Source organism: Cystoisospora suis (genome assembly GCF_002600585.1).
Source record: "Cystoisospora suis strain Wien I chromosome Unknown contig_284, whole genome shotgun sequence".
Lineage (NCBI taxonomy): Eukaryota > Apicomplexa > Conoidasida > Eucoccidiorida > Sarcocystidae > Cystoisospora > Cystoisospora suis.
In genome coordinates this window covers 42732-55760 of record NW_027153086.1, presented here as the reverse complement: position 1 = coordinate 55760, position 13029 = coordinate 42732, and the positions used below count along the sequence as shown (strand labels likewise).

Sequence of the window (13029 nt, the reverse complement as noted above, 5' to 3'; positions counted from 1 at the left end):
AGGGACGGGGAGTACGGGTGTGCTGCCTAGGATAGTGCACTAAAGAATAGGGAATAAGGTGCCTTATGCTGTTGTTCTTTTTTGATCGTCACTCTGCTGTCGGGTCAGAGAGTCTTCTCTTAGACCGACGGTAGCACAGGCCAGATCCGTGCCCCTTTGCAGCAACTCTCAAACCACCCCGGCAACACAGAACTGCGGATGGGACGAGCAGGAGTTTCCGGTGCTATGAAGGGACTTAGTTCGGCGGAATGCGACAGGCTGGTTACTGTTTTTAACGCGAGAGCGCATTGGGCTGTTACAGCATGCGAAGGCTTGCAAGGAGGCAGAATCGCAGACGACTCGGCAGCGTAACGTCTCCGGCGGTCCTCTGCGCGAGCGCTGTTTGTCGCTACAAATCGGTTACGACCTCCGCGTGCGAGCACACAATAAGCTGCCAGTGCATGGGTGGGTTGAGCGGCACCGCCGTGACTTGGTCGCGGCACGTCTCGTTTTTGGCTGTATATATTGTACGAAAGAAGAAAATAAACTTACATTTTGACGACGACTGTTGCAGTCAGCAAGGCGATCACCCCTGCGTTGATAGAAAGTTTCCACGAGTCGGCATGCTCAGCATGCTTCAGCCTGTCGAATCCGCCCGTATGACTTCCATGTAGACACCTGCCGAGTTCAAGAAAAAAGAAATTTTTCGAGAAAACGAACCCCCGAGAACGCACACGGCGTGCATACTGAATGCATACAAAGAAACCACCGCTAAGCCACACACAGCAGCACAAGAATAAAAGGAAAAGGAGCGAATTCCTTTTCAGGCGGAAGCACAGCTGTCTCTTCGTGCTTTCGCATGGACCACCTGAGACCACTGAAGCCCTGATGCCCTGCCCCTGCACTGACAACAAAAGGGACAACAAAGCGACCTTCATGCAAAAGCATTTCCGCTTTGAGTGCGACTCAAGGGATTATGCCGGTGGGCCAGTGCATTAGACTAGCCCTCTGACGAGGAAAGACAGCCACCTGCCCCCTTAGAAGAGTCAAAGGAGTGAAGCAGTGACCCTGTAAAATGACGGAGCTTTTTCTGTTGATCTCCCACACATCAGTTCCTATGCTAGGAGGAATCTGACTTTCCCGTGAGCGAACGCGCGGTTTGCATTCGCACCGTGGCGACAGCGGCAGCCGGGTGCCCTCAACCGACTTGTGCAGTCTGACGGCTGTCTTCACTTGTTGCTGATGCCTTTGTGCGCAATCGCATATGTAAACAACCTCAACTGCAGGTCCTGGAACCCGATGTGAGTACACCAGTCATGTACCCAGTTCCTAAAAGGGGCCGTTTCTTCCTCAACCTCATGCGCCGTTTTCTTGCGGCATGAGGTCGACAGGTCCCCGGACGCTATCCGTTGGAGTGACGACGACGCACCGAATACGGCAGACAAACTTCCAGGAGGGCTTGGGAAACGAGCTAAACAACTCTCCCCCCGAGACTGATGGCAACTTCCCTGACGAGAACCCAGCTGTGCACTGTCTGGCATGACCTCGGCTGCGCCACCTCGATTCATCTTTCCCGCGCCCAAGTATACAGAAAGCAAAAACAGTTCTCGCCGCTGCCAGTCAAGTAACAAATCTGACGATCTCTGTAACAGAGAAGTATGCTTGGAGACAGGACCGCACAATGGTGAAGCGGACAGTTTTCCTGGTCGCTGTAAGGCGCTTGGGTAACCCGTCCTTCGCTTTTCCGTGGCATCGCGCGTTTCAGAGGAATCATCCAAGGTCGCCTCTTGTGCCTTCAAGTGAGCCTCTCCATGCTCGCTGACAGAGTTACGAGGAGAGAGACCTCCCCCGCCGTCACAGATTCGCGCCCTGCTAAGAAGGACGTCCCTCAAGCCCTTCCGCTCGTGGCTTACCGCTTGTAGCCACCTAGACGCCTGCAGAGACAACGGACACCTATTTAGAAACGAATGACAAAAGATTTTGGAAAAACCATTGAACATCTTTAGAGACCATCGGTGAACGCGCCCGAGTGTTGCGACTACGGGCAACCGGAAGGTAACGAATCCGCCAGTTACGACAACATACACTGAGGCATATGCCCCTGCGAGCGAACCGGTTCAGCGCGAAAGGCTCTGTCGCCCCTCCGAAACCTTCTACGCCGTCACTTTGAAAAAAATAGTATTCCTCAGATGGGACGTGGCCGGACGCTAGCATCAGAGTTCGCGCACCATCCGATCCCGTACCCCGTTGAGCTCGGCACCAGAAGTGGGCCGTCTTTTCACACAGGCGCGTTTAGTGGCCCGGAAGGAAAGTATGAAACCACCTACATACTCTACTGCGCCTGCAGGCCGACTGCGTGAGGGCTGGAATCTATGGCTCGGTTGATGGTAGGAACAATCGCTGTAATGCCCTCACTACGCACCAGTTGGCCGACCACATGGCATGGGACCGAAACTCCAAGAGCATCAGACCTATGCAAAGGAGAGAGACTACTACTTGTATGATAACGCATCAGTGACGTCTGCGTATGTGAAGCTCTTCGCTTCAATGAGCTCACCAGCGGCAACGCCAGTCCTGATTCCGAAAGGAGGGCGACAGAGGAATGTTGAGTGCTATGTCGTTTCCCTTGCGAGCTCTCCTCCCACGCTTCCTCGCCGGTAAGTGCTTTTACAGGACGGATGAAGTCGCGAAAACAGTCGCAGCAATCTGAACGGAGAAGAAGCCACGGATGCGGCCTTCCTGTGTATCCCGGCTTCCCCGTGTCCGTTTGAAAAAAACTGGTCCAGGAGCCCTTGTGTCCGCAGCACTGGGAGAGCGTCTTTCGAGGGCAAGATACACTGTACGAGCAACAGGCAGTGGGGCTCCGCCTCGGCAGGGATGAGAAAAGGCACTTATGCATTGTCTTGAGAGACGGTCTAGAAAGAGAGGCAAACCGACAGGGAGAGAGAAATAGACGCAGAGGACTCTGGGGTGGCAGTGCGTTCTCTGCAAGGTGCGGCGCAAGGAACGGCAGAAGCAGGGCACTAGGAGGAGAAGCTGGGAACTCTGAAGTCTCAGGGAAAGTGCTTTCTGTTGGATCCCATCTACCCTGCTCCCTACAAAGACATGACGAGTATCGAGCAAACTCCGTCCTCGGAACAACAGAAGACCGGCGACAAAAAACAGAAAAAGGACGAGCATCCGGAAGATCGCAGCAGGGAGGAGAGACCAGGTGGCCGATGACAGCGCCCCACATTCGAATTTCCTGTGTCCCACTGTCCGCCGACGAATCAAAAAAGTCCTCACATGCATGAGCACAGTAGAAGTGTTCCCGCCAGGGCCCGTCCCAGTGTCTCTTCCCCGTCTCCAACAGACCCGGGGCTCCCTCGGGGCCCGTTTCTTCTGGTTTCCAAAGTGTCTCTCGGTCGTCTCTTCTGCACCAGCCGCGAAGTAGTTGGGACTCTGTGATTCTGGCCCTTGAAGAAGTGCCGCTATCGTTTCTCTGCACAGGTCGGGATGCTGTGGCTGTTGACCATTGAAAGGCTGCTCGGGACGCTTTTTCCTTTGTTGAGTTCATGTCACACCTTCCTATTGTGAACTTCTCTTTGCGCTCACTCCCCAATGAAAGGCCAGTATCTGAAGGTGCAGTTTTGCCTTCCAAAAAGTCTCCTCCTGTGGATAACGTGTCCGTGAGTGCCGATGTCCCATGAGATACATGACCACCTCCGTTGTCAGATGCAAACCTATTGCACCGCGGCACCATGCAGGATTCCTTGTGATCGACCCCCTCCTGAGAAATGTCTTTCTCGTCTTCGTGGTTGGATTCTGAATGGCACTCTCCCCAAGCATTACTTCTCCTCGGAGCTGACACGATGACATCAACCGGGTCCGCCGGCCGTGTGGCCTTACTCAGCGGCAGGTGACAAGTGGGCAGTGTTGGAGAGTGGCTGTTGGTTGTATCCGTGCGAGAGCTGAAGGAGAAAACAGACGAATTAGGACGGAAAGAGGCGGGGCACGAGACAGGAAAAGGATCGCTACAGACCTGGACATTGGAGACGGCACCACTGTTGCCATCATCAGAGAGAGGAGACGGCCAGCCAAATGACAATGACGGCGACGTGGAAGTCGAAGCAGAACAAATTGCACCAGACGCAGGAGATGTATTTAAAGGGTATCCGACGCAGGCATGCGAAGAAGTACAACTGGAAAGTTTCTGAGCACATTGCAAGGACACGGGTGGCGACCGTACCAAGAAAGATTCGCACGGTCCAGACGCCCCAACGTGCCCCCCAGGTGAGCCAGTGTGAAAATTGTCTTCAACGGAGGGGCAGCGAGAGAGAGCTGATCTACTGTGTAGCGAGCAGCCTGCAGCTGCCTCATCAGGCGTGCCCTCTACTGAAAAACACTGAACACCCCCAGTAGCATCAAATGACACCGAGCGATACTGGCCACTTTCGCAGGTAGGCCCCTGTGAAAGAGGGCTGCACGTTCTCCGATTGCGCCTCGTTTCTTGCTTGAGTGATACGAAGTTTTGCCCTGGCTCGGCCTTGTCTGATACTGGTTCGGGCCTCGACGCTGTCTTCCACCAGTTCAGCATTCTGTGAAGAAAACCGGAACCGGACGGAAAGCCAGTGTGGCTGGAGCGCTGTCCGCCTCTGGGAATGCAAGGTGAAGCAGGGCAGCTCGTTTCTCTTCTTCGCAGGAGCGAGCAGGGCGCTAATCGCAGACGGCGGCCGTCTGCACCGGAGAGCACCTGAAAGCAGAATACGCATGGTCCAACTGCTTGCCAACATAAAGCTCCTCATTACCATGTTGCCTGGACACGATAGAATGACACTGAACCAAAACGTCCAGTGGAAACTTATAGCACCAGGTCTTTTTCCCATTGTCGAAGCCTCACAAGATTCGTGAGTTTCCTGGGGCCCAGGTTCGCGCATAGAGCGAGTCAAAAGTCCACGCGAGGGCGAGTCGTCAAATACATGCGACGAATTGTCATGGAGGGGAAACAAGACAGGGTGGCAGGAACTTCGACTATTGTGTCCGCATAGAGAATGAATAGTATGCCGGCGCCCAGTGCTGGACTCTCCGATGTGGCGTAAGATGGTAGGTCATCAAGCCAAATGATTCCGCAGTCCGTGGCTCCTGACCTTTGGGCAGGCGCCCTCCTACTGGATCTGGAATGACTCCACTCGGTGAGAGAGTGGCAGACAGCAGCACTGCAGGACCAGAAGTCGAGACACGAGTAACGAGGCAACACGCGTTGCTGAAACGAGTGGCACTTACCAGGATCTCAGAGAAAAGTGCATCTGTTCCTTGCGTTAATGGATTCGTAGCCCTCCTCTGCGCAGACGTTTGTCCTTGTTGTCCACTTAAGCGACAGAGAAAGCATTCCGGGCTACCCGGAGCGAACGTGCGAGCCTGTTTGTGGTTAGGCATTTGCCCCCGACTATGGAAAGCGCAGCGGCCGTCGGTCTCAGCCCTGGGGTAAATAAGAGGATCTGCGTCAGGAAAAGACGCGGAGGTTCGCGCATCTCTTCCTTCAGTTGAGTAACCCATGTCCTCGAACAAAGGAAACTGTCCCTTCCCGACGCCGTGACACCGGGTGCCATTTTCGGGTGGACTCATCGCCTCGGAGTGCGGACCGAAGGACGGAGACACGCAAACTCGTGGGTTCGAAGGGGCACTGCTCAAGAAGCCAGGACATCCAGGCTGAATAGCAGAACACATAGACAAGCTCTCTCCGATCACCGAGTGGGAGACGGAGGCCACACCACTCTGCACGCGCGACGCTGGGATTACGGACGGCAAGACCTGTACGCGCTGAGAAGAAAAACAACACAAAAGGAGACACCCTAATCAGCACAGTCCGGGAGCTGAAACTTCACACTTGGGGGTACTCCCCGGTGAGCAAGCACGACTATAGACAGTCACCCGAGACTCCTTAAAAGCTTTGGCCTTGGGCGAAGGGTTAGTAATCAGAACTCGATGAGGTACCTGCCCCTGGTGTCATGCTACTCATAGCTCAACTACTCTGGACCTCACTTGTTGACAATCTAGGACAAACACTTCTGTTGGTGGAGGCGCCTCCGGCCCCAAAAGGGTCGCCAAAGCGGTCTTCCTACGCTCATCCCTCCTCTGTTCGCAGGAGATGTATGTACACCCTTCTCGCTCTGAGGTGAAGATGTGACGTGAAAACAAACGACGGCATGGTTCTGAGCCACACGTCAATGTCGAGCACGACTGCTCGACTCTTCTCCGATTTCCGAAGCATCTTGGGTTTTTTTCAAAAGCAGCCAGAATCACCTGGCGTGACGAAGAACAGGTATCCTTTCCGTCCTCTTGACATTTCTCTGAACCCTCCCCAGTAGCTTGATACTCTGACTGGCCTTCTTCAGTTTCACTGAGAAGCTCCCAAGTAACATTTGAGGTGGTCGTAGAAGTGATCGCGTTTCGAAAAATGTCTTGACGATCCGAAGTGGCGCTTCCTTCCAATTCGCTGTCTCCTGACGCATGCAGAAGGCGGTCCTGAGACGGCGCGGGTACATTCCAGCTGTTTCTAGGAGGAGGAGGGACAACACTAGTTTCAGCGGTACATGTCGGAGTTTTCCTTTGGTTGCCCCAAGCATCACTAGACACTATAGCGGAAGTTGTCCACCGAGGGTGACCTTGTAGGAAAATACTACCTTCATCTGGAAGAGGCTGCTGGGAAGGACCCTGAAAATCCCAGCACTCCGCACTCGAATAAAGACTACCTTCCGCGGCTGACGGGGTCTTACCAGAAGTGATACCCGGGAATGCAGCACGGTCGTCCTCCCCCCTTGTAGTCGAGGCTGTGTCTACTGGCACAGTGGTAGCAGCCGTCGGAACAGGATTGTCGGCATCGGACGTGAACGAGAATCGCTGTGGGGCACTGATATCACACGGCGCACCACAACCCGAGTCCTGTTCGACAACGAAGAGCATGATGTACCTCGGACGCCACACTCGACGCCACTGGCTTTCTTTTAACAGCCAGCCCTCGTACATTAGCGTCGGAACCCTATTCGTTGGTTCTGGATCTTCCCTGGTTGCCTTCCCTTCGCGAGTTCCACAGTGCAGCTGTCCCGCGGCGAGTGTTCCACACGCTTTCTCTCCCCGTCCTTCCTTGCCAGAGCAAAGAGAAGGAAAGTAGGAAATAGAAGTCTCCCCGCACTGGTAACAGGAGCAGCACTGTGGTGAAGGCGCAGCATCTGGAAGCCTACGACTGAAAGTGTTGCTGGAGATCTCCTGCAAAGAGGACAGACTTGTTGACACATCTCGACACCGCGGCGTGCACGGCAAAAACGCGGAGTCTTCGGAATGAAGGGGGACGGTACGAGAAATACAACCACGACTACTTGGTAGCAGCAGCAGGTCCCGGGAAAGTGTTCGAGAACCGGAGCAGTTCAATGGCCAAGGTAAGGGAAGAGAGTTGTCTTCGACTGAAAAAGTATCTCCATTTCCAGCAAAGCCACTGGAGAGCCGTAGGCATGGCGAGTGACAAGGGGAAGGACTACAGGACGAACAGTAAGGGGGATGAGGTGTAATGGACGAGGGTAGACCAAGGAGCTTGAAGAGCTGAAGAAAAAGCGGCATGGGCAGTAGAACGCACGTAAAACGTCAATTCCGTACCTACTCCAAAAATTTAATTGCACTGAAAACGCTCTACACAGGGCTCACCAATCAACCCTAGGCCACAGCGTCGCCACTACCAGACAAAGAATAGTTTGTAATCCAGGCGCACCATAACGGAAGCCGTTCCTGCTTCGATCTCCCCAGATCCATACTAACCAAGAATTCTTTGGCAATGCACATCTTCGTGGGCGGCTCCCCCTAATGAACAGACGTATAACATAGAGAGAAGTATACTCCTGTCGTATCCCCTGATAGAACTAAACTCCACCCGAAATGCAATCGTATAGAGCCCAAGCAGTTGTGCTGGTCTGCCGGGAACAACGCCGGGTGTAATCTTCTTGCAGTTCAAAACTGCGCACTCGTAAAAGAGCGAAGAAATGAAAACTCAAACCTCCTCACCTTTATCTATTTATACGAGATACCAACAGTTCATTGATGTGTGCCAGATTCCTTTCTCCCTCTAGCTGCCTGCGGGACTAGAGTAGTTTCAGTAGTATTATAGGTAAAGCCTTCTCATACGTGATCGAGTGCCTGTGCCCACCTTTTCAGCCCGACTCCTCGCCTCCTCATCCCCCCAGTTCCCCTTCCAAACTATACACTGCTATGATGCGTACACAATATGTCCCTAGATGCGTACAATGAGAAACGCCGGTTTCCCGGCCTTTCTCCTTCAGCACTTCTCTTCGCGGCTGAAGGATGTCGGGTCCCTTGCGCAGCACCGAGGAGCGACGAGGAAATATGGCAAAAAAAACGGATGTCGGACGGGCGATCTAGAGGTCGCAGTTGCTCTTCACATGGACAGGAAAATGACTTGATACGCGTAGGGGATCTCACAATCCCTCGAGATTGTTTCTTCAAAATTCAATGTATTCGATCGAAAACAGCACATGCAACCGCTGCAGCTCTCCGGTGGCTAGCAGCCCAGTCACGATTTCTGAAACTTGCCTGGAGACGTTTTGTTTCTCCCCTACGCATCCGTCTTTCGTTTCCGCATCTTTCCCGTAAAGAAGCAGCCGCGGCTAGAGCAAAGCTCGCCAACATCCATAGGCCCCACAGCCCACCTCCAGCCTCGTTTTCTTCTTGCAGAGAAACACCGGAGAGCTTTGACCCGACAGGATAGCGCCGGACATGCGTTTCCTCATGACTGGCGTCACTCTCCCCGCAGCCTTTCTCTCCGATCTCGCAGAGGCGGTGTGGTTGTTTATCTCGGGATCCAAAATAAGAAACATCTCTGCGCGACTCAGTCAAGCCCTCAAGTTGAGATTCCTCTCGTTTTGTTGAAGCACTTGGGGCATAGTCGGTGGGTTCGCCGAAAGAGCCTTCACCGCTTCCAGAGACAGATGGGGAAACAAGGCAATCGGGTTTCGGGCCGCCGCAGAAACAGTCACCTCGACGCACGCACCTCCCAAGAGAAATGGTTGCAGACACTGCTGCCATCGCGGCTATATTCGCTAAAGGCCGCTAAGGCCCGCAGTCCCGACGAGAGGACGATCCAAACTGCGGCAGCAGTGAAAGCTCTTTTTGCCGTCGACTGTGACAAACACACTGGTTGGGGAGCCAGTCGGAAGGCTGCCCGATATCCTGTCAGGATGTTGCGCGCTAGCGAGGCGAACGTGGGAAGACAAGTCAGCGGAAAACAGCCACTATACTAGAAAGTTGAGAAAACGTCCCCAGAACCCTTGTTTTTTGGCAAAACAAACCCTTAGACACACTGCCAAGAGACTCTGAGGAACGACCTGAGCTTAGACATCGACCTCAACAAACCCTTCTCAAAAAGGTAACTGAATGACTGTCAATCCGGGTTTCCGGCAGCAGGATCGAGGAGTTACTTTAAACAACAGGAGGCTCACGGTCAAGGACTTGTTGGGGGGGAGCTGAGGAACCTGTGAAATGACACAGACCAGAAGTCTGGACGGCCTGTTAGACAGCCTCTAGCGCTAACATCATACGCTCGGGCTCACGGAACGCACCGCAGTCGCTTCCCCAGCAGTCCCGTTCACTCCCGTCTATCCTGGACGGCTGGAGAAACTTCTTGCTGGCAAGACTGAAGGTGTGACCCGACAGCGGACTCATCTTTCTCTTTGGAGTTAGTCCGTTATACGCGATATCCGAGCTGCACTGCGACAATTCTCCGGCACAAAGCGACCGTGACAGGATCGAAGGACTACAGGGGGGAAAAGAGATGTGCGGCGACGGTGGGGGCCGCTCGAAAACCGACAGAAAATGCCTTCACTCAGGCCACTAGGTTGGGACGTAACAAGCCATACCGCCCCAGATTGCAAGGACGTCCGGTGAGCGTTATACCTCAAAAAGCAGGAAAAGCCTATCACGTCAGTAATGCTGTACTTGTAACGCGGACACAGCAGCGGGTGAAACCTCAAGACACAGTACGGGTCATCCCAACACGCAAGATACAAGGCCCAAGCTTGACAAAATGCGCAGCTTCCGTGTAGGAGAGGGAAGGACACAACGTCGTTGTGAGCGAAGTAGGTGACAGGCTTGCCAAGAATCACACTGCGGCAGGACCATAATGGTCTTCAGTTTGCACAAGTCAAGAAGAATGGGATGCGACGAGTAAAGAGAAAAGTGAGGAGAAAAGCGGGCGCATGTTTGTCAAGGACTGCGTCAGTGAGAAGACACTTGCACCGAGACAAGCGAATGCTGGGCGTGACAGACAAACTAGGTAGGCAGAACTGCAAAGCAAGAGATGAATGACTCAAAGAAAAGCGAGGAGTTGTGTCAAAGTTTCACCGCCCTCCACTCCAATCAGACGTAAGAAACTGGATCCCGCCCAGACAAAGGATGGAGCAGACGTCTGGACTTGTCTATGACACGCTACAATACGCCAGCTTCTTCAGAGGCGCGAACGACTAACCTAATAGAGGAGGAACCGTGTGAAGCCGATGATGCCTGCGATCGGATAAAGCCGTCATAGGCGCCCAACGGAAACTTCCTGCTCGCATGACAGTGAATCGGGTCACTAACCCCGACCTGTGTCGATACTCGCGGAGTCCCAATCGCGACGTCAACGATTTCCGCTTCCTGTGATCCCCAGCTTATAGATATGCACGTTTTGTCTTGAACTCATCAGTGCTAAGCGTGTTTGGCATTCTTCGGGGGCGAGATGAGGCAGGTAAAGCAAAGTTGAAGGACGCATTGGTGCACAACGAACTACAGCTTGCCCCGACGTTGCCGCATGGCTAGCCACGCACCCCGAGCGGCCTCCGGTGTCTACGTTCCTCACGCAGTACTGAGTCCAAGTGTGGTGCCTCGTGGTCAGACGAAGCCATATATTCACAGTGTTGAGTGCGCTTAGGAGCGGCCACTGAAGTTGTGGGCGCCACCTGGGGTTGCTCTCTCTCTCGGCCCGTACGGGCTTTGCCACTTGGGCTACACTTCCTCGCTTCCCAGCTCCACTGCAAAAACGGTTTCCCAGCTGCTGCACAAATCCCCTGCCCGCCAGCACACGTTCGTCGGGTCTAAGACAACACATGTAATAGACGCAGGATCAGGTCGGCGATTGGAATGCCGCTGGGCCGGACCCACCTACTTCTGCTTGACTGGAGAAAGGACGGCAGTTGCGTGGCAGTCCCGAAAGACTGTGCACCCAGCATCAACAAAAGAGCTCCACGTGGGCCCTTCCGGGTGGCGAGCGTGCCAGCCAGGTGCGGCCGTAGAGTGCCAGAGTCTTACGTCTCGATGCCAGTGCCCGGCCTTCCGGTCATTGTGAGGGCGTAGTTGTAATTGATGTGAAAGATGACTATATGCCCACCTGGTGGACAACGGGCATGGCATCCAGACACAACGGACCTGTCCAACACTCGGCAAGCGGAACACGCGACTACCTGCGAGAACGTACGCAGTAGAAGGAGGTCTGGAGTTTCGAGGTGCGGGCCGTACGCACGCCCGGTTGAACCTGGGCTTTTTCCAAGACACTGCCGGACGTGGCGGTGGTACTGAGTATTTGGCAGCAGCTGCCGATCCAAACTTCTTGCTTCAGGTATAGTGGCAGCGACTTTTTTTGTCCCGTTAAAAAGACACGGTAGAGCAGCTGGCACACAGCGGTGTGGCTCTCAGTCTTGACCGGCTCCCTGACGGAGATAAGGAAACTCTCCCTCGTTCTTTTCACGTAGATGTCGGTCGGTCGTGGCGATTGTCTTCGGCGGCCCCCCTCTCCTTAATTGGAGATTCTTGGTTGTTGCGGCTGACGAGCGTAAGTGTGGTGTGGCGTTTCGTGTGCATGCAGCAGGGACAACTTCGTTTTTCCATTACAGGCGCCATGGCGGCGCTCAGGTCGAGTCCTAGCCTCTGGACGAGCCTCAGACTCCCTCTCCGCCCACCGAAAGACCCCGCGCATCTCAACACCGGAACATTTCCTGACGGCACAGTAAAGCAGCCAGGAGGCGCGCACTCCCCGTGGGGCTAGAAGCACGAAAGCACGTCAATGATTCCTTTACTTTCCCAGATGGGCTGGGGTCCCATATCAGCATCGATACACACGGGACTGTCTTCAGAAGCCCACTGCTGGTTCTTCAGCCGTCTTCAACTTCTGGAGCCGTTTCTCTTCTCTGGTAGCAAGCCAGCAATTCGCTAGCGGCCCCTCTCCGTTCAGGGGCTGCCCAGCGCGGGCGGCGTTATTCGAGACAACGTGCGCACGAATGGCCGGCGAACGAAGGTGTTCGTGTAGCCCGCCGGTTCGTGGGGCTGGCAGGTTGGCACATCACATCTCGCTTTCTGTATGCCGGGGAAGTCCGGCCTCTTCGAGCAGCGGTAGCTTTGGAATTCATTTTTGTTTCTCAGTGTCACTGTTCTGGTGACATAGATGGTCGGCTAAACCTGGTCTGCCTCACCGAGTTCAGAACTGTCATCTTACAGTTGATTTCACGGCTTCCGCCATTCTTCCGCTTACTTCCATTCCCCGCGCGCCCCGAGACGAATCGGTTTGTCTGCCCTGTCACACGATCTGCTGTGTGACGGACGTAGGCGTGCATCGTTGTGCTCAAATGATCACTGAGGCGACCAGGGGTCGGCATATTCAGCTCTTTCTCTCCGGGCTTGCTCCAATTTCGCCGCTCCGCTAAGCAGCGCTCCGAAGCCCGCGAACTGATCAGTATTCAAACATGTATATGCCACCGTACCAGCCCCGGACAGATCTCCCTCACCGGGAGACTCTGGAGAAAGACCGACTGAAGCGGAGACGGGAAAAGTTTACCAAGATTGAGGTGGTAACAGATCCGGTTCAACCTGCTGCGGATCTTCCGCTTGTGCCCTCTTTCGAGAGCGGTAAGTACATAGAAAAGGCATGCCCGTAGACCTTCGGGTTTCTGCTTGGCGGCAGTCCGCTGCGCACACCGTGACCTCAAGGACGACGCCAGCCCACCTAGCTGTGTAGACAAAAGCTTCGGCGACCTGCACACG

General features: G+C 54.3%; 1 protein-coding gene across 1 annotated transcript; it reads right to left on the bottom strand.

The window, feature by feature from the left end:
• Positions 1–566: 566 nt before the first annotated feature.
• CSUI_000731 (uncharacterized protein) lies at positions 567–10690 on the bottom strand. The gene is made up of 5 exons (XM_068060962.1): positions 8557–10690; positions 6001–7554; positions 5242–5778; positions 2537–4711; positions 567–1913 (listed from the first exon to the last, which is right to left on the bottom strand). The coding sequence occupies exons 1-5, from the start codon at positions 9046–9048 to the stop codon at positions 1209–1211; spliced, it is 5463 nt and encodes a 1820-aa protein (XP_067927066.1). The 5' UTR covers positions 9049–10690; the 3' UTR covers positions 567–1208.
• Between the last annotated feature and the right edge of the window lie 2339 nt (positions 10691–13029).

Excerpts from the sequence above, each read along its gene's own strand:
- CSUI_000731 (XM_068060962.1), bottom strand. The coding sequence starts at position 9,048 with ATGGCAGCAGTGTCTGCAACCATTTCTCTTGGGAGGTGCGTGCGTCGA. Across the intron at positions 7,555-8,556 it reads GAGAAACAAAACGTCTCCAG|CTCTTCAAGCTCCTTGGTCT; the intron begins GCAAGTTTCAGA and ends CTTTTTCTTCAG. Across the intron at positions 4,712-5,241 it reads CACTTTTCTCTGAGATCCTG|GTGCTCTCCGGTGCAGACGG; the intron begins GTAAGTGCCACT and ends TTCTGCTTTCAG.